The sequence below is a fragment of the Danio rerio genome, chromosome 3 (assembly GCF_049306965.1).
Source record: "Danio rerio strain Tuebingen ecotype United States chromosome 3, GRCz12tu, whole genome shotgun sequence".
Taxonomy (NCBI): domain Eukaryota; kingdom Metazoa; phylum Chordata; class Actinopteri; order Cypriniformes; family Danionidae; genus Danio; species Danio rerio.
In genome coordinates this window covers 3,828,049-3,849,342 of record NC_133178.1, presented here as the reverse complement: position 1 = coordinate 3,849,342, position 21,294 = coordinate 3,828,049, and the positions used below count along the sequence as shown (strand labels likewise).

Genomic DNA, 21,294 nt, shown 5'->3' with positions numbered 1-21,294 from the left:
ATGTTCCAGTCTTGCGGTCGTCATCAGACATTTAATTTAATAAATCGTTCATCAAGTATTGACAGCATGTGGGATTGCCTGTTATCTTTTCACACACTTTAAATTAATTTTAATCCAATTAATCAAAAGCAGCCTCGAGAAATACGGATGTTTTCTGTCTGACCTGTTTTAAGAAAGCCGCATGATAAGAAAGTACTCCACCCTGTTACAGCACTGCCCTGGGAAAGACTGACTCGCTTTCTCTCCCTTCAGATTTTCAGCAACAAACAGTTTCCGATCTGCGGAAAACACTGGGACATTTCCTGAAAGAGAGTACCTTCAGAATTGACGGCAGATCTTTGGTTTTGTTTTTTCCCCCTAGTGAATTATTTTTGGAGGCATTGTTCGGAAAGAGAAAGTTAAGCTGCTGGAGCTCAAACAGGGAGAATGGCTTCGCTTTCTGAAGAGAATTTTTCTTGTCCCATTTGTCATGAAATCTTCAAGGATCCCGTGGTTTTATCTTGCAGTCACAGTTTCTGTAGAGAGTGTCTTCAGCAGTACTGGAGAGCTGCGGATATCCAGGAGTGTCCCGTCTGCAGGAGGAGATCCTCGAGAGATGATCCTCCAAACAATCTTGTGTTAAAAAACTTGTGCGAGTCCTTCCTGAAGGAGAGAAAAGAGAAACCTTCACCAGGATCAGAGGAGATCTGCAGTTTACACGGTGAGAAACTCAAACTCTTCTGTCTGGAGGACAAGCAGCCGGTGTGTTTGGTGTGCAGAGACTCAGAACAGCACGACAATCACAAATTCAGACCCATCGGTGAAGTGGTTTCATCACACAAGGTAAGACTTATGTCATTTATTCTCATCTACAGATTAGTTAGTCATTAACACTGTTTTCTTCATGTACATGCACTTAAGCTTCTCTGAGTTTCTACTCAACTTCATATGATGCTGTATTCCCATATCAGATCATTCTTTTCACTGTAATCAGGACATTTATACATGTTTATATTTATTTCTAGGACGAGCTCAATACAGGACTCAAGTCCTTACAGGAGAAACTAAGACACAAAGAAACCATTAAAGAAGAGTTTGAGAAAACAGTTCAGCACATCACGGTGAGGAAACACATTTGAGTGTTATTTTTATTACAGATACACTGCAAAAAAAAGGCTTTATACTTAGTTTTTCTCTTGTTTCTAGTCCGAATATTCAAAAATTCTTAAATCGAGAAACATTTTCTGGTCAAGCAAAACATATTGTTTAGTGTTGAGAAATAATATGTCAAAATGAAGTGAGTTTTTCCTTAAAACAAGCAAAGAAATCTGCCAATGGGGTAAGCAAAATAATAAGGGCTCTGTTTTAATGATCTAGGCACAAAGTCTAAAGCACATGCACTGTAAGGGCGTACTCACACTATGCTATCCGAACCATGCCCAGGCCCGTTTCCCGGATCATTTGAGAAGTGTGAGTGCGCTGAATCGGGCTCAGGCACTTTTCATTTGGCCGGCCCTGGCCCGGTTGGAAGAGGTGGGCCTGAGCGCGGTTCACTTGGGCTTTGGCGCGGTACGCTTGTGTGTGAGTGCGAAACGCTCCAAAGCCCGAAACTGAAAGCGAGACGTGACTTTTAAGGGACTGTTTCATATGTACTTATTATCAATCTTACTGTTCAGTGATCGCAAACTGCTGTAGTTTATTAAAGACGCAAACCCCTCACTGCACAACTGCTGCACCTTCAGCAAACCTCCTAATTCCTGCAGCACGAGGGCTTTATGATTGTTTATGAGTGCCAAAAGTGGCGGGATCTGTTCGGCGAAATATCTGACAGCATGTCATCGCATCCCTAAGGAATGTTTGGCGAAATATTTGACAGCATGTCACTGCATATCAAAAGACTGAAACTAAATAACTAGAGAAATCTCCACTGTGCTGAGCGAGAGCGCTTACTGAACAGCGCAGCATCGATGATGTAAGCGTGCCCAAACCCAATTGTAATGTGAGTGCGGGCCGTTGGGGGAGACGGGAGGGAGGACAAGCGTGCTTTGGCCTAGTTCAAGGCAACTGTACATAGTGTGAGTACGGCCTAAATCCCAAAATGTCAAAGTAATTCAAACCATTTGAGGAAACCGATTGCAACAAACAATTTAAGTTAAAAACTAATTCTAATGAGTACTGTGAACTTACTCCATTTGAGTAAACAAAGCAATTTGAGCACAGTAAAACCCAATAAATGAAGAGAACTCAAACCAACTGAGTACTGTAAAACCCAATAAGTTAAGGCAACTCAAACCGTTTGAGGAACTCGATTGCACCCGATTCCAGTGTGGTGCAAAGGCATAAAGGGCAAATCTGAATCCACTTCCGCTATTTTAAGGAGAGAAAAATACACTCTGCTCCCTGGTGCTTGCTCTAACAGGGCTGTGTTTATTCTGTTAATGAGTTCTGGTTGTGTTTTGAGCAAAACGTGCATTAAACTAATCGGACTCTCATCTCACATCCCCTTTAAGAGTCAGTTGCGTCGCATGGCGCATTTGCTATTTACCTAGAGGACTTTGTAAGTGTAAAAACCGAGCACTAACGAGAAAACAGTTAAACAGAGCATCTGCAGCGCAAGAATAAAGAACGAGCCTCCTCCATTCAGCCTCTTTGCTTTCTCTTTACTTTACTTTTACTTTTTACTCCTTTACTTTTGTTGGAATGAGGAAACAGTGCAAACTCACTCCACTGAACACATCCATTAGCCTACATATTTAAAATCCTTTAAGTGCAAAGATTTGTGTAAACTATTTCTAAATTCAGTTCTAATCTTTAGCAAACTAATAAATGAACAGTAATAATGAAGTGTATTCAATAAGTTATGTTCAAGCACACGTCCGTTTCTCATACCCCATATGGTGATGCAGACGTCTCCAAAACCCTACAGGTCGACAAATCTAAACCTCATTCATTTTCTTGTCAGCTTAGTCCCTCTTTTAATCCGGGGTCGCCACAGCGGAATGAACCGCCAACTTATCCAGCAAGTTTTTACGCAGTGGATGCCCTTCCAGCCGCAACCCGTCTCTGGGAAACATCCACACACACACATTCACGCACACACTCATACACTATGGACAATTTAGCCTACCCAATTCACCTGTACCGCATGTCTTTGGTCTGTGGGGGAAACCAGAGCACCCGGAGGAAACCCACGCGAAGGCAGGGAGAACATGCAAACTCCACACAGAAACACCAACTGAGCCGAGGATCGAACCAGCGACCTTCTTGCTGTGAGGCGACAGCACTACCTACTGTGCCACTGCCTCGCCCCAAATCTAAACTTGTTTGTATTAAAACAAATATAAATATACATATGATAAATAATACTGCTACTAATAATAACATTATACTGATGCAGATTATCATGAATAAACTGAAAAAGCCCCCCGAGGTAAAGAAGGCATGGAGACGGTGGTGTTTATGTTGATGTGGAAAATAATAATTTTTATATCGTTTGAATCCTTAAATTGTTTTCATCTTTAAGATATTTGTGTATTGCTGTACATCCTGTCTGTATTAAGCAATGTGCATCTGTTTGGTACATAACTAGGTACGTAACTAACACGTTCTGCGCTGGATTATTATTTTTTTTTTATACATAAAATTTTTAAAAAATTTAAACATTTTACAAATTAAAACATTCAATGACAGCAGCGGTTATTTAAAACAACAACAACAACAAAACAAGTAACACTAGAAGAAAATAAAAACAAATTATATCTGTGATTACCTATATTCCTGCAACTCCTCCAGCATTCCTCTGACGGTGGACTGTTAGCATATTTTGATACCACCAATAGTGTTCCAGTCGAACTCTTTCCAGTTATGGCTATTGATCCCCTTATGAGATTCTGAACATATGTTCTCCCAAATCTCATCCTCATTTTTTTCATTAAGTTCAGATACCCATTTGCCTTAAAAGGTTGTTATCTGTTGAGTCCAGAATTAGTCTGTATACAGTTGAAGTTGTTGAATTATTAGCTCGGCTGTTTATTTTTTTCCCAATTTCTGTTTAACGGAGAGCAGATTGTTTCAACACATTTGTAAACATATTAGTTTAAATAACTCATTTCTAATAACTGATTTATTTTATCTTTGACATGATGACAGTAAATAATATTAGACTAGATATTCTTCAAGACACGTCTATACAGCTTAAAGGCTTAACTAGGTTAATTAGGTTAACTAGGCAGGTTAGGCAAGTTATTGTATAACAATGGTTTGATCTGTCAACTATCGAAAAAATACATCACTTTAAGGGGCTAATAATATTGACCTTAAAATGGTGTTTAAAAAATTAAAAACTGCTTTTTTTCAGGCCGAAATAAAACAAATAAGACTTTCTTCAGAAGAAAAAATATTATCAGACATACTGTGAAAATTTTCTGAATCTGTTAAACATCATTTGGGAAATATTTTAAAAAGAAAATAATTGTGACTTCAGCTGGGTGTGGGATGTCCTTTTTACTTTTTTATATCAATAAAAATACTGTTCCACATTAGTTGGGACTTTTTGAAAAATATTTCCTTTAATTTATGATTTGTAATATAGCTTCTTACTTGCGAGTATGGAAAGAACAACATAAATTGTTTTTAAGATCAGACATTGAGTGCACAGCGTTTTCATTAAATAACTGGACTTTAGAGCTGCTTTTAGTTGGTCAAGGCGCAGTCTATTTCAGTCAAAACGGCGCCAACAACGCGCCTTAACACACCTCCTTTATAGACCAGGGGTCCGTTCTTCGTACCTCGCTTAAATGATCTAAGATGATTTGGCAGATCCTGGATCTTTTCATCTTGATAACTGATCTCTGGCTAATTTGGTTCTTCAAACAAGTTCGCGAATCAGATTAGAATGTCTGGATAAACTGATCTGAGATCGCTGCGTGTGTTGTGAAGGACTGATCTATCGATCCTCGAAATCATGATCAGCAATGCAACGAATGGCTGACGGCACTGCAGCGTAATGACATCATCTGATTAATATTCAATTATCCATGTGAGCAAAATTACATCAAATTAGCAGTAAACGGCTTGTTAAATATGACACGCAATAAACGTCCACATATGTTGTGAGCGGCAGGCTTTACACTTTGATGTGTCAAGAGTATTCATCATGTATTTCAATGCATATCAATGTATTTAGTTCTACATTTAGAAAAGACTTTCTTTATTATAGTAGCTGTTTTTTAATCGGTGTAAAGAATAACTGGATGTTTACAAAAGCATTTTGATATTAGTAAAGGCATCTGCAACTTTTCTGAAGCATCAAATCACTGACATATTAACTATCAAAACATGTTCATAACTGCATAAATGTATTATTGCTTTTAAAAACATCACATATTGTGCATTTCTATTATACACAATTTGTACTAAAGCGATCTAAAAAGTTCATATCAATAAGTTTTCTCTTTGCACCACCTGGTGGCAGTCTTTGTACTTTCATTTCCAGGGTGCAGATTGCATAAGATTTATTAATATGTATAACTTTATTTATTTTATTAATAACTATAACTTTATATATATATATATATATATATATATATATATATATATATATATATATATATATATATATATATATATATATATAGAGTTTAAAATAGTTACTATTTTCCCAAGTGTATGTAACTACTACTGTAAGAAAATATCAGAATTCAGAACATACTTTCTGTATTATATTTGCTTGAACTGAGCCGATCTAATCCTGTTTATATGAATAGAACCTGCTCCCGATCAGGTTTGTCCTAGCAGAACTGTTGCTATGACAACAACTCTCGGATCAGCTTTGAAGAACGAAACGATCCTGGATCATGTCAAATCGTCAATATCCAAATCCAGCTAACTGAGTAATCCACGTACCAAGAACGGACCCCAGCACACCCATGAGTCCACAACACGGTGCAAATAGATTTGCTATTTAAACAGGGTGGCGCAAAACAAGAAAATTAGGGTTGCGCTGGTCTGAAAATAGCAACAAATCGAGCCAAATCTTGCGCCTTATTGCGTCGGGTGTATGATAGGGCCCATAATGTCAAAAGGAAAAACAAGATTGTTTTGTTTACCCCATTGGCAGATTATTTAGCTTTTTTTTTAAAGATTAAACTCACTTAATTTTGACATTATTTCTTAAAACAAGATGATGTCTAGAAAACACTGTCTAGAAAATGCTTTTTCATTAAAGAGTTTTTAGTAGGGGTGTCACGATTCAATTTCGATTATCGAATCAAAAAATAGAATCGTTGATGCTGCCACGCCCCCATGTCACGTCAGCTTGGCTTGCCAAGCGGGAAAAAACAGGCTTGTTGAAGTGCTTGTTAAACTGCAGAAGCAGGAGACCCGTCGACAGAGCTTAAACCCTCTCCTCTTTCAATGAAGTCGCCGGTGTGGAAGCATTTTGGACTTCCAATGAGTTATGTTGACAACGTTCGTGTTGTCGACAAAAAAAACACAGTTTTGCAAGCTCTGCTATGTACGGTTTGTCCGATAGACAACACACTCAGGCCCTGTTTACACTGTCTTTGTTTTTAAATGGCATTTTAGAACGACAACGATTTGACATCCACAGTGGCGTGTAGCATTTCTGAGCAGCCCTCCTTCCTCTCTACCTCTGAAAATGCACATCACGTGATCACACAGACACAGCCATGCGCTTGAGACAGCAGGTCCAGGCAGTCAGAGGACTGCTTCAATCTTTCACTCACTTTTACTTAGTCATTTTAGCGAACACCTCAGATACTGTTGGCTGGTTCCTGTTGGTTGTGCGTCTTTTTAACCGATGCCATTATAACGACACAGATCACTGCCTATTCACGAGTCCCGCAGAAAAAAGTGATTGACAGGTGGTAATTATGTGTGTATCTTGCCTTTATTCATTTACTGTATGATTTGTTTATGGGTAAAACGAAGACCATCCGGGTCAGGTAGTTTAAACGGTAGGCTACAAATAATTAATTGGTCATTAATTAATTATTCATAATCGAAAATCGAATCGAATCATGCCTTTAGAATCGAAAATGTAATCGAATCAGGGATTTGGAGGATCGTGACACCCTTAGTTTTTAGATATTTAGACTTTTAGACAAAACAAAAAAATTCCTCCAACTTGACAGACACACAGGTTGCAAGATTGATGACAGAATTATAATAGGCTAATCTGGCAGTGATCTGGTTATAGAGATCAAAGCAAAGGCAAACATTCCGAAATGGAACCCACATTCTAAAAGCAGAACAACTAACATCAGCATTGTATGCAGTCTATAGGGTCATTATGTATAATTACAATTGGTAAATTAGCATAAGATATTCTTGGTTTAGAATGTTAGATGTTGGGTTATTCAGGGTATCTGATTTTCTTCCAGGCTCAAGCCGACCACAGCGAGCATCAAATTAAACAAGAGTTTGAGAAGCTTCATCAATTTCTCAGAGACAGAGAAAAGGGTACAATCGCTGCACTGAAGAAAGAAGAGAAGCAGAAGATGCAGATGATGAAGGAGAAGCTGGAGGAGATCAACACACACATCTCAGCTCTTTCAGACTCAATCAGAGACACGGAGGAGATGCTGAAAGCCAATGACGTCTGCTTTCTGAAGGAGTTTCCAGGCTTAATGGAAAGGTGAGTGATCTGCTGGTGTCTCTGCTCTCTCTGCTTCTGAAGCCAAAGCCACTGCAGTTCTGACTCCTGAATGTTCTTCCAGAGTCCAGATCTCACAGCCGGATCCACAGACGCCTTCTGGAGCTTTGATTCATGTGTCTCAGTACTTGGGGAACCTGCAGTACAGAGTCTGGAGGAAGATGGAGGACATCGTCCACTACAGTAAGAGTCTACACTACAGCATCTGCTCTTATACAGACAGATTTTATGACAGTAAATGAATTCAGTTTATAGTGAAGATCATATTTAATCACGTTTCTTATTTCTTCACCTACTTAAGTCCAGAAGAGACTCAACAGGTTAAAAGTGAAAATATACTTGAGACTCCTTTAAAAATTCTTCTTACTGAAACATTCATTCATTTTCCTTAAGGCTTATACACACCGGGATGCTTTTCACTGATGTTTATTGTTGACGTTTTTCTGCACAGTTGATTTTCATCAGCGTTAAGCAGATTGAACATGCAGAATCACCCCCTGTCGTTAGATGTCTCTTACTAAAATTGCAAGTCATGAAAGAAACATGAAATGAAACTCACAAACAATCAAATGCCTCAGTGTATCTTCTTCCTCACTGAAAGATAGTGAAACTGTGTTTACCTCGACTGTTTCGCTCTTGAGTGCCTCCAGGGGGTGTTTACTGTAACTTCAGCAGCTCCAGGCAGGTGAACAAAAGTGTCATTCTGATTGGTGGAGAAGTATTTAACGCAGTGAGCATGAGGGGTTTCTTTAAAAATGATCTTTTTACTCCTGGCGTTTTGCGTGTTGGTCACGATCACATTGGCAGCCTTTGTTTAGTCACGAGGCGTTAAACTTTGTCGAAAAAAGCAAGCTAAGAACATCCTGATGTAAATGGGCCTTTAGTCCCTCATTTATCAGGGGTCACCATGGAGGATTGAACCGACAACTATCCCGGCATAGGTTTTAAACAGCAGATGCCCTTACAGCTGCAACCCTGTACTGGGCAACACCCATACACACTCATACTCTATGGCAAATTTAGTTAATCAGTTCCCCTATAGCGCATGTGTTTGGACTTGTGTGGGAAACCGGAGCACCTGGAGGAAACTCATGCCAACATGGGAGAACACGCAAACTCCACACAGAAATGCTAACCCAGTTGGGACTTGAGCCAGCAACCTTCTTGCTGTGAGGCCACAGTGCTAACCACTGAGCCATCATGCCACCCCTCTTACTGAAATATTAAATCCCAAACATTAATTTGTGAAATAAAGGAATTTGAGTTTAAATTTCGAGTTCTTCAAGACATGTGCTGTTTGTCCAAGAATCTGTTGAGAGATTCTTGAGTTCACGAGGAAATTTGACTTTGTAATCGCATAGCTGCAGCCATGTTCACGCACATTAGGAATAAAATCATTGATTTATTCTCATTTCTGCTCGGTTTTCTCATTTGTCTTGAGAAAACAAGTTCGAGTGTCCAGAATTTGTCCCTTAAATCAGCTCATTTGTAGTATTTTGACTGCTATTTTATAATAAATTGTGAAAATAACCCATCGAAAAAGTCTTTAAGACCAAGCGCTCCTGTGTTGGATGTCGGTACAGAATTTGGCAAATTCGGCATCTCAAATTCTAACTGAGGAATGTTGAATAGGCTGGCCAGTTTGTTAGTTGCCTAATAAAATAAAAAAATGTAACATCTTTATTTTTGTATTTTAAAATAAGTATTGTAGTTTTGTTGGCTTCAACGAACATGGACCTCCAGCATGCACTGGGCGGTTTGCTGCCGAGTGTGACGTGGCTGAAATGAGAATCAGCACCCTCAAAGGCCATGGTGCTCCACAGGAAAATTGCAAGAGTATCTGGATCCAGCCTTTATGATGCAAGCTGAGATTGCATTACTTAGCGATGCAATGTCAGACACAATGCACTCAAATGGAGTGAGTGACGTCACTGTGACGGGTAGGGTTAGGGGTGGGGTTAGGTGAGTCCATTAAAAAGCATTGGATGCAGCTCAGATTGCACTGCACCAGGTCTGCATCCAGAACCTTCTCGAAAATTGTGGTTTGCCATCTCCAGGTTGGAGGAAAGTCCTTGCCCCAGGTCCTCCAAGTATCTTGTTTAAGTATCTTGGGATATTGTTCACGAGTGAGGGAAGGATGGAGCGTGAGATTGACAGGCGGATTGGTGCAACAGTAATGCGGTCGATGTACCGGTCCGTTGGGGTAAAGAAGCTGAGCTGAAAGTCAAAGCTCTTGATTTACCAGTCAATCTACATTCCTACTCTCACCTATGGTCATGAGCTTTGGATTATGACAAAAAGGACAAGATCTTGGATACAATGAAATGAGTTTTCTCTGCAGGGTGGCAGGGCGCACCCTTATGGATAGGGTGAGGAGCTCTGACACCCGGGAGGAGGTCAGAGTAGAGCCGCTGCTCCTCCACATCAAGAGAACCTAGCGAGGTGTTCCAGACATGTCCCACTGAGAGGAGGCCTCGGGGAAGACTTAGGAAACGCTGGAGGGACTATGTCTCTTGACTGGCCTGGGAACGCTTTGGGATTTCCCCGGAGGAGCTGGAGAAAGTGTCTAGGGAGAGGGATGTCTGGAGTTCTCTACTAAGACTGCTGCCCCTGCGTCCCAGCCCCTGTAAAATTGGTAGAAAATGAAAGAATGAATGAATGTATTGTTTCTTTATTCAAAAGATTTAGGAAATGCTTTTGGTACATAAAAAAAGCGTGGTCACAATGACCATCCGACAAGCTTTTGTGCAAGTTTAAGAAAATAGAATTTTTAGAATGTCACTTACATGCAGTATTTAAACCTTCTAATTAAATAGAAAATTAGGCAAAAAAGGCCCACTTTTCCAGAAAACAAAAAAAGAAATACCCGTTTTACCAAGCTGGCTATGGGCCTGCTTCATGTGTCTTGGTTTCTCCAGTAATGAAACTCAATGACTCCGATCTGATCAGCTGACGTGTTTACCAGAAGAATGTCTCAGTGAACATTGTAAGCCTTAAGGATGTTGAGTCAGTGTTGTGACTCACTGCCAGGCTGTGATGTGAAACACCCAGAAGAAAAGGAAACTGATTGTTTATTGATGAAGTGGACCAGACAGGAATTTGCCCATCCCTCACCCGCTGAGAACAATCAGTCTATAATTACACTCTGCTCCATACAACTTATGCTGCGGTCACACTAGAGTTTGAGCTTGCGAAATTCTGTTGTACACACTGCGAAAAGGGATGGGAATAAACAAGATGATTAGACATTTTTAAAAGCAAGTGATTGGTCCAATATTTTACATTTCTGTCCAGAGAGGTCATGTTTTGATCTTTGAGCAGTTGAGTGATGCAATTTCGCAGGTCAGAGTTCACCAAGCTTAAACTTTTCAACGCAACGATCTGCGAAACGTGACGCACGAGCTTACGTTTCTAATCTTCTTTACAATGCGTTAAAGGCATTTTATAAGGATGAACAATATATATGACCAACAAAAGAGCATAAGAGAACAATATATTTTTTTTTGTCAAACATATTCACTATTTTAGGCAGGTAGCAGACTAGTGGTACAATACTATTGTAGTTCTAGTTTGTTTAAACATTATTCAGATCAGATTAATAAAGTTGCCACCCAGTACATTTACATGGACACCAATACTCCGCTTTTAATATCATTAAGACAATACTCTGATTAAGACTTATGGAATTAAGACATGTTGAGTATTCCTGTTTTAGTGGCATTATTGAAGTGCTGTTCAGACGCGTAAACATGGACACCAAACTATTAACATTTTGGACTACTTTTCACTACATTTTGGCGCCAAGACATGCACATGGCAGTTGTCAGGCATTTGACGGCAAATAAATGAGAGTGGCTTCAAGCAAGAGAGCAGATTTTTGGTGCAAGTTGGAAATTATGACGAGGCTGAGAATCTGAAAGAAATGGACATTAATTTAATTAAATTCAAACTATTGTTTATAGAGCACTTTAAAAAACAGATGTGAGCCAAAGCGCAGAAAGAATCAACAAAATAAGCATAATAGTACATAGAAGACAATAAATACAGGGTCAAATATCGCTAAAATACCTAGAAAAGCAAATCAATTAAAATAGCTACTTGGTAAAATCAGGTGTCAAAGACCCAGAGCTTAATTTGTGTCGTAACTTACTGGACCCGACACCTCTGAAATCAAATCTGGCACCTCATTTTACTGATCCCACTCCTCAACCGCCCTTCTCTTCCATCCGCTGTTCACTATCTTCCGTGACTCCCTAACATTCTTCACTGTTATCCGCGACACCCCCGCCCTGCTCACTTTCATCCGCGACACCTCTCCACCATCCAACACTAGGGATGTAACGGTATTGTAAATACCGTCATACCGCAATATTAATTTTTTTCGATATTACCGAAGTCGCATGACTCGGTAAAACTATAGGTCTTCTGAGAAAATTTGCTCAGGCGAATGAAGCGAACGGGAGGTAGCGAAAACTACAATCCCCATCATCCCTTGCGGTCTGTTGTCGCTACAGATCCAGTAATGCGGAAATGGAGTGTGCTGCTAGAAGCGGGGATCAAAAAGAGCTGTAAAACTCTAAGGCCCCTTTTACAAGAGTGCATTTTAGTTTTAAAACGGCGTTGTAGAATGAAAACGATCCGCGTCCACACTCGCGTTTTACCAAGCGTTTCTGAACAGCTCTCCGTCCACACCAAAACGCTGAAAACGCACATCACGTGACCACACACACACTCTCGGGCAAGCGCTCCAGCATTTCTACCCAGATGAGAGCTCTGCTTGTCGGACTGCTCATCAAGCATCTCCCGCTGGATCTAATCTCACTATATTTGCTAAACGTGATATTTCATTCATCTTGTTGTCTTTATCTAACGACATAGGCCAATTCCCTGACTTTGGTCATTGGAATCTATTAAGTTACTTGTTCACGGGTAACATGTTTTGGTTAAGCGCAAAGATAAGTTAATGATTAATCCAGATACATTGACTGATCGCTTGCCCTTATTTCCTACAATGTATAAACTTATTGTATGTTATACTTTTATAATTATCAATGATTAAAACTGATATTCAGCAAAAGAGAGGCTGTGTTTCGTATTTTCACTGAAATTGAAAGGAGGCAGTTGTTATCGGCTCCGTTTTGTTATAAATATGCACACAGTGAAGATGACGCTCATATATGCAGCACGACGCCTCAACATTTCTGCTGTCTGTTAAGTTGCTAATATTAAAAAGAAAATAGGCAGTTCCTTATATCATGTTTACATTTTATTGATGAGAAAGTGAAACAACGTAGCCAGGGTGATGTGAATGAATTTATAAAGTACACTGTTCCCTTTGAAGATTTACCCGTGTCCTCGGTATGTTTTCCATATCAAATTGAGAAGGGGGAGACTGCAGCCTTGATCAAACTTGCGAAGTCTTAACTTACAAGAAGAGGATGCAAGACTGAACTGTGTGTGGGCTACTTAATATTGAGGAAAAGCCCCAATCAGATAGGCGAACGTTTGCAGCCCCGCCTCCGTTTTCAGATGTCTCCGTCTTTCCCCATCCACACTTAGACGGAGCAGCAGCGTTTTAGAATGAAAACAGCCTCTCCAGCGTTTCCAAAAAGCTCCGTTTTCGGCGCTCAAGAAATAAGTCATATAAGTCATATCTCTCTTGTCCCAGAAACCTCAGTACCAAATGAGAGGTTTTTTTTTCTGTTGCAGGGGACATTGTAAATGCCCAGAGATACCAGCTTTTACCAGATTATATTTATATGATAATTTTCCTTTAAACCCATCTCTATCTAATTGAGTGAGTGATTAAATGTTGAATGTGAGGAGTTTTCAACAATACTAAATTAAAAACTTAAATTTTTTTTTACATGGTTTAATATTTTTTTTGTTATTAAAATTGAAGTTCCTGTTTCAAAGCTTACAGATAGATGGCTAATTTGTATGTCATTGACACTTTTGGCACTTTTTTGGAGTATTTTCATAAGTTTTGTTTTTTCCTGTAAATGATTCAATAAATACCGTACCGTGACATTGATACCGAGGTATTACCGTACCGTGAAATTCTGATACCGTTACATCCCTATCCAACACCCCCCCCCCCCCCCTCTGCTCCCCACTTTCGTGCGAGACACTTCTCCATCCTCGGGTAACATGCCAGATCTGTTACCCCGATCTGTTCCGGGACCTTGCAATTCACAAATTAAGCATTGCAAAGGCCAATGAAAAAAATAAATAAATGAAGTACTTTGACTCTGAAGCGAGTTTGTCGTGAGGGAATGAATGAAATTGGTTAATAAAATGGCAAAGGCTGCTAAAGAATTTGTATCCAACCTCATCGTCTGTTTGCACGCATATTGTAAGAAATAAACTGCAGTTGAACTTGTCTCAAAATTAAAAACAAAATGGGCAAAATCACATATGGTGCTATCATGACAAACACAAACTGTTGTTGCGTGAAACGCCAGAGGAAACTAGCGTCAAATACTAACGTAATGCATGAACATTCAGGAACATGAAAGGAACATTCAAAAAGCAACTCATGTAAACACCTTAATCATATCATCGCCTTGTGATGCCATCACAGAAAGGCTTTAAGTCACTTTCCAAACCTTTTCATACAATGTTGCCTGCTGGTTGAATAATCTTCCCAATCCCATTCCCTCACAGACTACTGATTCACTGGTATCCTTCAAATGAAATATTAAAAACCCATCTCTTCCAAGAGCACTAATGAATATAACCAAAACTAAGTATAGAAGTACTCTCTCCCTAAAAAGCTTACTCTAGCACTATATTCTGAGCACAAACAAGTTACTTTGTATATCTAGCACTTCTTGTGTGTATTGCCTCTTCTTGTTGAATCCCTGAATACCTCCTCAGTCATAAGTCACTTTGGACAAATCGCCTGGTAAATGACTGAATGACTTGTATTATTGTCATATTCAGATTAAGGCGTAATAATTAGATTTCTAATGTCCATGTAAATGTAATAACTGTTGTAGGATTATGCACTGGAGGGCAGCTCCAACTGATCACAATCAAAGCAAGCTAGACAGGCAACAGTGGCAAGAAACCAAAGCAACAATTGATGGAAATAGAGAAACAAAACTTGTGTACAAACCAGATTCAGTCAGGGGAATAGTTCTCTTCTGGTCAAATGGATAAAAGCCAGAGCTGCAGTCTAGAAAGTTGTCTGTGAAGTGCTTGCTTGGTGGACTCAAGCAGGTAGACTTGACCGTCTTTTATATTTATTCGATGTTCGCCCAAGGGCTGGTGTTTGAATCATATCATACACTAGTTCAGATGGACACGTTGTACTGTTTGATTCAAGCAAATGCACGAAAACCGAAGAGCCAAACCACAGCACAAGACCAAACATGACTCAACACAGAACAAAAAATTAAATGTTCCCAAGCAAATGTGTTGAAAACAAGCGAGGCTATGACTGGAGGAAAAACATTGTTTGAGCAACAGAATGGCTGTCATAACTCATAACAATTTGTTTAAGGGTGCTTTCACACCTAGACATGGGTTTGGGTGTTTTGGAAATTGGCATGTTTTCCCCCTTAACCCATTTCATTTGGGTATATGTGAAATATGTGGGCATATGTAATCATGCTCTTATCCATGCCAAAACAATCAGTCCTAGATCATTTAAACGAGGGCTCGGCTCGATTAAAATGACCTCTGGAGCGCTTGGGTTACAGTGAGAAAGCAACACGATCCAATGAACAAACGGCCCAGACTATATCACAGTGTATTATGGTTTAGTAATAGGCATATATACGGCTATTTTAAGAGAGAATGATGAGTAGTGATATCATTCATCAATCACAAAAGCAAAAACAGGCCCTGATTCACTGTGGTCATCAAAATCCCATGGCACTTCTTGTGAAGATTAGGGGTACACCCCGGTGTCCTGGCCAAATTCCCTCCATCATGGTCTCCCAATCATCCCCATCCACTGAATTGGCTCTATCACAGTTTCTCCATTCCACCTATGGCTGGTGTGTGATGAGTGCACTGGCGTCGTTCTCCTGTGGCTGCCGTCGCATCATCCAAGTGGAGACACCCCCCTTTGTGATTGTGAAGTGCTTTGGGTGTATGACCATACAGGATAAATAAAATGCACGCTATATAAATACACATTACATTACAAGTATTTAAAAAAAATGACTATTTCATTACGTGCCCAATGATTTGGTTGTCGTGGTCTTAACCTTTGACCACCACCTGTTCCACTATACACCGGCCTCTAATGGCTCCCCCTGCAAGTGGTAGGCCTGCAGGAGGATGGTCTCCATAAGGCTCCTTCTGGCTGAACCCAGCTAGGGTGCATTGGATAAAACCCTGGATGCCTACCTAGGGAGGTGTTCCAGGCATGTCATACTGGGAAGAGGCCTCTGGGAAGACCCAGGACACGTTGGAAGGACTCTGTCTTTCGGCTGGCCTGCAAACGCCTTGAGATCCTACTTGAGAAGCGGGAGGAAGTGTCTTGGGAAAGGGAAGGGTGGGGGAAGTCTGCCCCTGCAACCAGGCCCCGGAAAAGCATAGAAAAATAAACGAATGAATGACTCTCTTTCGTATATAGGAATACATATTTTACAACCCCTTGACAATTGAAATAACACTATGTATGAGAAATTCTCACCTTTACCTCAAAATTAAAGCACACCTTTTATCTTATAAATCTGTCATTTCTAATCTTCCTAAATTAAAATAAGAACGTATGACAGCTGAGCTGAATCCCGTGAACAAACCAAACTCTGACCTTCAAGAGTGCACACTAGGCTGATGATTGATAATAAAGCGTGTTTGGCATGCTGTCCTTGAAGAGAGCCCTGAGCTCATAAGATTCTTGAGCCCGGGGCTCCTTCCCACTTGAAAGGCAAGAGGGGAGTTTGAGCTTGGGTAGATCTCGAAAACTCTCCTGGTTTATTTAGGACCCAAGACAAATTATAGGGATTGCTATAGAGAGATAAACTGCTAAATGAAGGCACAGATAGGAGCCAGACTAAGACCTCACCTATTGTGCCAATTTGGTTTAGTCAATTCACTTATGTTGCATGTCTTTGGACTGTGGGGAAAAAAACAGGTAACCCAGGGGGAAACTCACGTGAGCACGGGGAGAACATGTAAACTCCGCACAGAAACATTGGCTGGCCTTGCAAGGAGATGAACCAGTGACATTATTGCTGTGAGGCAACAGTGCTAACCACTGAGCTGCTGTATCACTCTACCTAGGAAAAGGGAGGAGTAGGGGTGGTAGGGGGCATTCTTCAAGATGAAGATAACTAATGGCTCATTTCCACTGACTGGTACAGTACGGTTCGGGTCGCCACGGGTCACCTTTATCAGGCTTGCGTTTCCACTACCAAGGGTACCCTTTTGGTGGGCGTGGTGTATGACAAAGGTTCAGTCGACGTCATTTTCGCTAGAGAAAATGTCTACAATAAAGCTGCACAGGTCGCTTTCATATCATATGAAAAGCACGTCTCACAAAAAAGAGCCTTTACACACATAAATACTTGTGTATAAATGTTTATTACTAACTTTTCTATAACTTTTCTATAAACAGGAGTTGTTTATAACTGCAGATCAATGACGGTGCGAAATAGCCTACTGTAACGTCTGTAATTATATTAAATAAATAAATGAACATAAATGCACACATACAGACCCTTACAGTCTCCGATATGTTACCAACTACATTAGAACTACACAAAGCAGACATTTCGTCGTTAATTAGGTTCAAAACAACACAAAGTATAGCCTACAGTCAGAGTAAACCTCTCATCTGTGTCTGTAATCTTCAGCAGCACATGAAGCCTCTGTTAGAGAGTCATTCCATCATTCCCAGTTCATATTAGTCCAAAAGGTGATAATAAAGATTAAAACAAGGCAGTTTGTTCATGTTTGCTGAAGAAATAACGTGCTCCTTGACTTCGCCTTTTTTTTCGCGCTCCACTCTCGCGTTTGTCCTTTTCTTTCTGAATTTGTCACTCGCGTTTGTCAGCTTCTCACAGGATCGGGTTTCCAAAAGCTTGTAAATAACCAAGTGCATGTTATTATCATCAGCTCAAGAAGTTTGTTATTTCAGATAGAGACGCGCGGCGAGCGCAAGGAAAAAAAGCGAAACCACTCGGGCTTCAGACTGGCTCGTAAAAAACTACACGGCACAGGGTAAATCCACTCTTCTCCATGGCTTTGTGGCTGTTTATCATGACGATGACAGGGTTTGTTTGCAGGATGCATATGGCTGCATATGTATATATAATTCCGCTGTAATCTCTCGTTGTGTATTTCAAACATGGCGGGTCCTTCGTTTACATTCTGGCTTGTTGCGTCTACGAATGACGTATCTCTGTAAACCAATAGCGTTCAGCTGCGTGTAGCTCCACCTTTTGGGACTCTTTCTGCAGTTTGGGACCCTTTCGAAAGGGTCCCGAAAAAGTGGTATGGTACGGTTTGGTTCGGTACGCCTTTTGACAGTGGAAAAGGCCATAAAAGCTTACCAAACCGAACCGTACCGTACCACTCAGTGGAAACGGGCCATAAGGTAAGAAACTCTGGTTATGTATAGTGTGTTAGGAATCATCTGATTGGTGAATCATGATAGCTAATGCAGGATCAGCCATGGTCAATCATAAGCATGTGATCCTCTCGAAATTAGTTTATAAATAAACTTCACAATGTCAGGAGAGTTTTCTCGCAAGCGACTTTTGGTGTAACTATTTTTGTCCGTTGAGCAAATTTGCCATGTGAAAGTGAACCACACCAAGAACAAAAAGAAACACTAACAATTTAAATCCAATTTCCAATTTCAATTCAATTCAATTCCAATCCAATTTCAGAACAAAACGATGCATCTGCATGTGTGTAAACAGCCTAATTCCACTCTTGAGCATGAGAATAACAGCAGCTATTGATTGTGTCTCTTTAGCTCCTGTGATTCTGGACCCAAACACTGCAAATTCGCACATTGTCCTGTCTGAAGATCTGACCAGCGTGAGAGAGAGCGAGAACAAACAGTGGCTTCCTGATAACCCAGAGAGGTTTGACTATCCCTGTGTTCTGGGTTCAGTGGGGTTTTGCTCAGGAAAACACCGCTGGGATGTGGAGGTGAAGGAGAGTCGATGCTGGAGTGTCGGAGTAACCACAGCGTCAAACCAGAGGAAGAGAGATGTTTTCTTTAACACTGATGTGTGGAGTGTGTGGCACGACCCGTACGGACTAATCAAAAGTTCTTCGAATGAGTTTCATGTCGAGCAGTACCTGGAGTGTGTGCGAGTGGAGCTGGACTATGACAGAGGAACTGTGTGTTTCTCTGATCCTGTAAATAACACACATCTACACACATTCACAACCACCTTCACTGACACCGTCTTTCCTTTCTTGTGGTGTGACTTGTTCTCTTCACTAAGGATCTTACCATTTAATCGCTAGTATACATTGTACATGTTGGTCTGTGCCGAGTTGTGTAAAGCACCTTACATTTATTCCTGTAGGGCCCCGATATACTTCAAATAAAATAAAAGAGCTGAAATTAGGTCATTTTGAACAAAATCTATTTTATTATGTACAGTTTGAAACATCTGACCAAAACAAACTCTTTGCGTTAGTACATTTTAGGCCCTGTTTACACTAATACGTAGGGATGGGTACCAAAACTCAGTACTTTATTGGTATACTCTGATGTTAACGGTTCTGCTATCAGTACTGGAGAATTACTGCTGTAAAAACATTACTTACAGAAGCATAAATTAACTGACCATCCTTTTCTAATTTGTGAAATTTGATATTCGTCTGCACAGTCGGCAATCTCACATTAGAAATGCTCGTGTTTAGTGCATTAACTGCAATGCAAACTGCCTAGCTACTAACGGTAACTTTACATCATCCACATTGTTATGTCAGCAGTCAATCACCTAAATTAGTATATTAATAGTTAAATAACCACACACATTCGGTTACAATGAAAACAGTATTTTTTTTTGCGGTAGCCTAAATAAAAAAAAAAAAATTAAAAATGCTTTTATATCAGCTGTATTTACAAATATAACCTACACTGTAAAAAAATGTGTAATTGGTCCAACTTTATATTAAGTGGCCTTAACTAATATGTACTTAGCAAGGATTTAATAGTTGGTTACAATGTACTTATTGTGTAAAAACATGTATTTACTGTGTACTTATGCTTGATTAAATACCCACATGTAATTACATCTGTAAATAACTTCTGTAATTACATTTGTAAATACACTGTTGACCATTCCCTACACCTTAACCCACCCTTAAACCTACCCATGCCACCAAACCTGTCCATAACCCAAACCCCTATCCCAACTCAAGAGCACCACAAGTGTTCTCAAATACATTATAAACACAGTAAGTACATTGTATTTATTTTTTGATGCAAGTACATAGTAGTTAAGGACACTTAATATAAAGTGGGACCCTGTAATTTTATGGTTTATTTCCGGCAGCTGGGGTGCCGGAAAAAATATGTGAAATAACGGCCGTTAAATTACAGAAATTTACTAGAAATTAAAATTTGAGGAAATTTCTGTAATTTAACGTTCATTATTTTATGGTACATTTCTAAAATTTAACGCCCGTTTTTTTTTACGTTTACCATAAAATTACAGATTTTTTTTACAGTATATAAATAGCCTAATAATAAACTGTTTATTAAGATTATATTTAAAAACAGCTTATTTTTACATTGCAAAATGCTCCAAAACTGTATTAAATACACATTAACATTTAACAACATGGGTCATTTATGTGAATGCGTTAATGAAAAATCATAAACATTATCTCATTTAACTGCATTTTGCACCTCAAAGAGGGTATTTTCAACTGCAGGGAGAACAATAAACCAAGAAAGATCCCGACTTCTGCCAGAAAGTCAAACATGTTGATTTTTTTGAGTCATTTTCCTTCGAACTATTGTACATTCTTTTATAGGAATTTGTTTAATTTACTCTAAAACTTAATAATAAAATAATTTATTTTTTCATTAAAAAAAATACAAAAAGTACAGATTAAGGGAACCGTTAAAGTACTCAACTGATAAGTCGTATCGCTAGAACCTTAACCATACCCATCCCTACTAATACGTTTGTTTTAAAATGGGGTTTTAGAATAAATATAATCCACGTCATGGCGTTTCATCTAGCGTTTCTAAACAACTCTCCGTCCACACTAATATCGCTGTAAACGCACGTGAAAAAAATCACATACATATGACCATACACACACTCTTGCATTCGCTGAAAGACGCATTTTTGCGTCAGCTCCTGGCAGTCAGTTAAAGCTCTAAGCACACCTGCCCGAGAGCAGCCGACCATCAGCCAGTCCATTTTTATACACTGACATTGTGTCAGATAGCCTGACATTAGCACATATTGCCAAAACAACACAGTGGAATGTTTAATATTTTTTGCGATGAAAATGAAAGAAGGCAGTTGTTAGGCTTAGTTTTGCTATACAGTTGCATACAGAGAAGATGACAGCAAAATAAATATGTACTTATTGATGCTTTTACATTTTTGGTGGCTGTTATGTTTAAGTTTTTAATATAAAAATGAAAAGAGACAGCGCTTTGGTCATATGTTTTCATTTTATTATTAAGCCAG

At 39.6% G+C, this 21,294-nt stretch overlaps 1 protein-coding gene across 1 annotated transcript; it reads left to right on the top strand.

Annotated features, from left to right (window-relative positions):
• Positions 1-302: 302 nt before the first annotated feature.
• On the top strand, positions 303-19,666 carry trim35-31 (tripartite motif containing 35-31). The gene is given in 6 exon segments (NM_001110385.2): positions 303-822; positions 1,005-1,100; positions 7,383-7,636; positions 7,719-7,837; positions 18,597-19,598; positions 19,625-19,666. Coding segments are annotated over 5 exon segments (1,368 nt in total). The 5' UTR covers positions 303-426; the 3' UTR covers positions 19,100-19,598; positions 19,625-19,666.
• Positions 19,667-21,294: the final 1,628 nt, after the last annotated feature.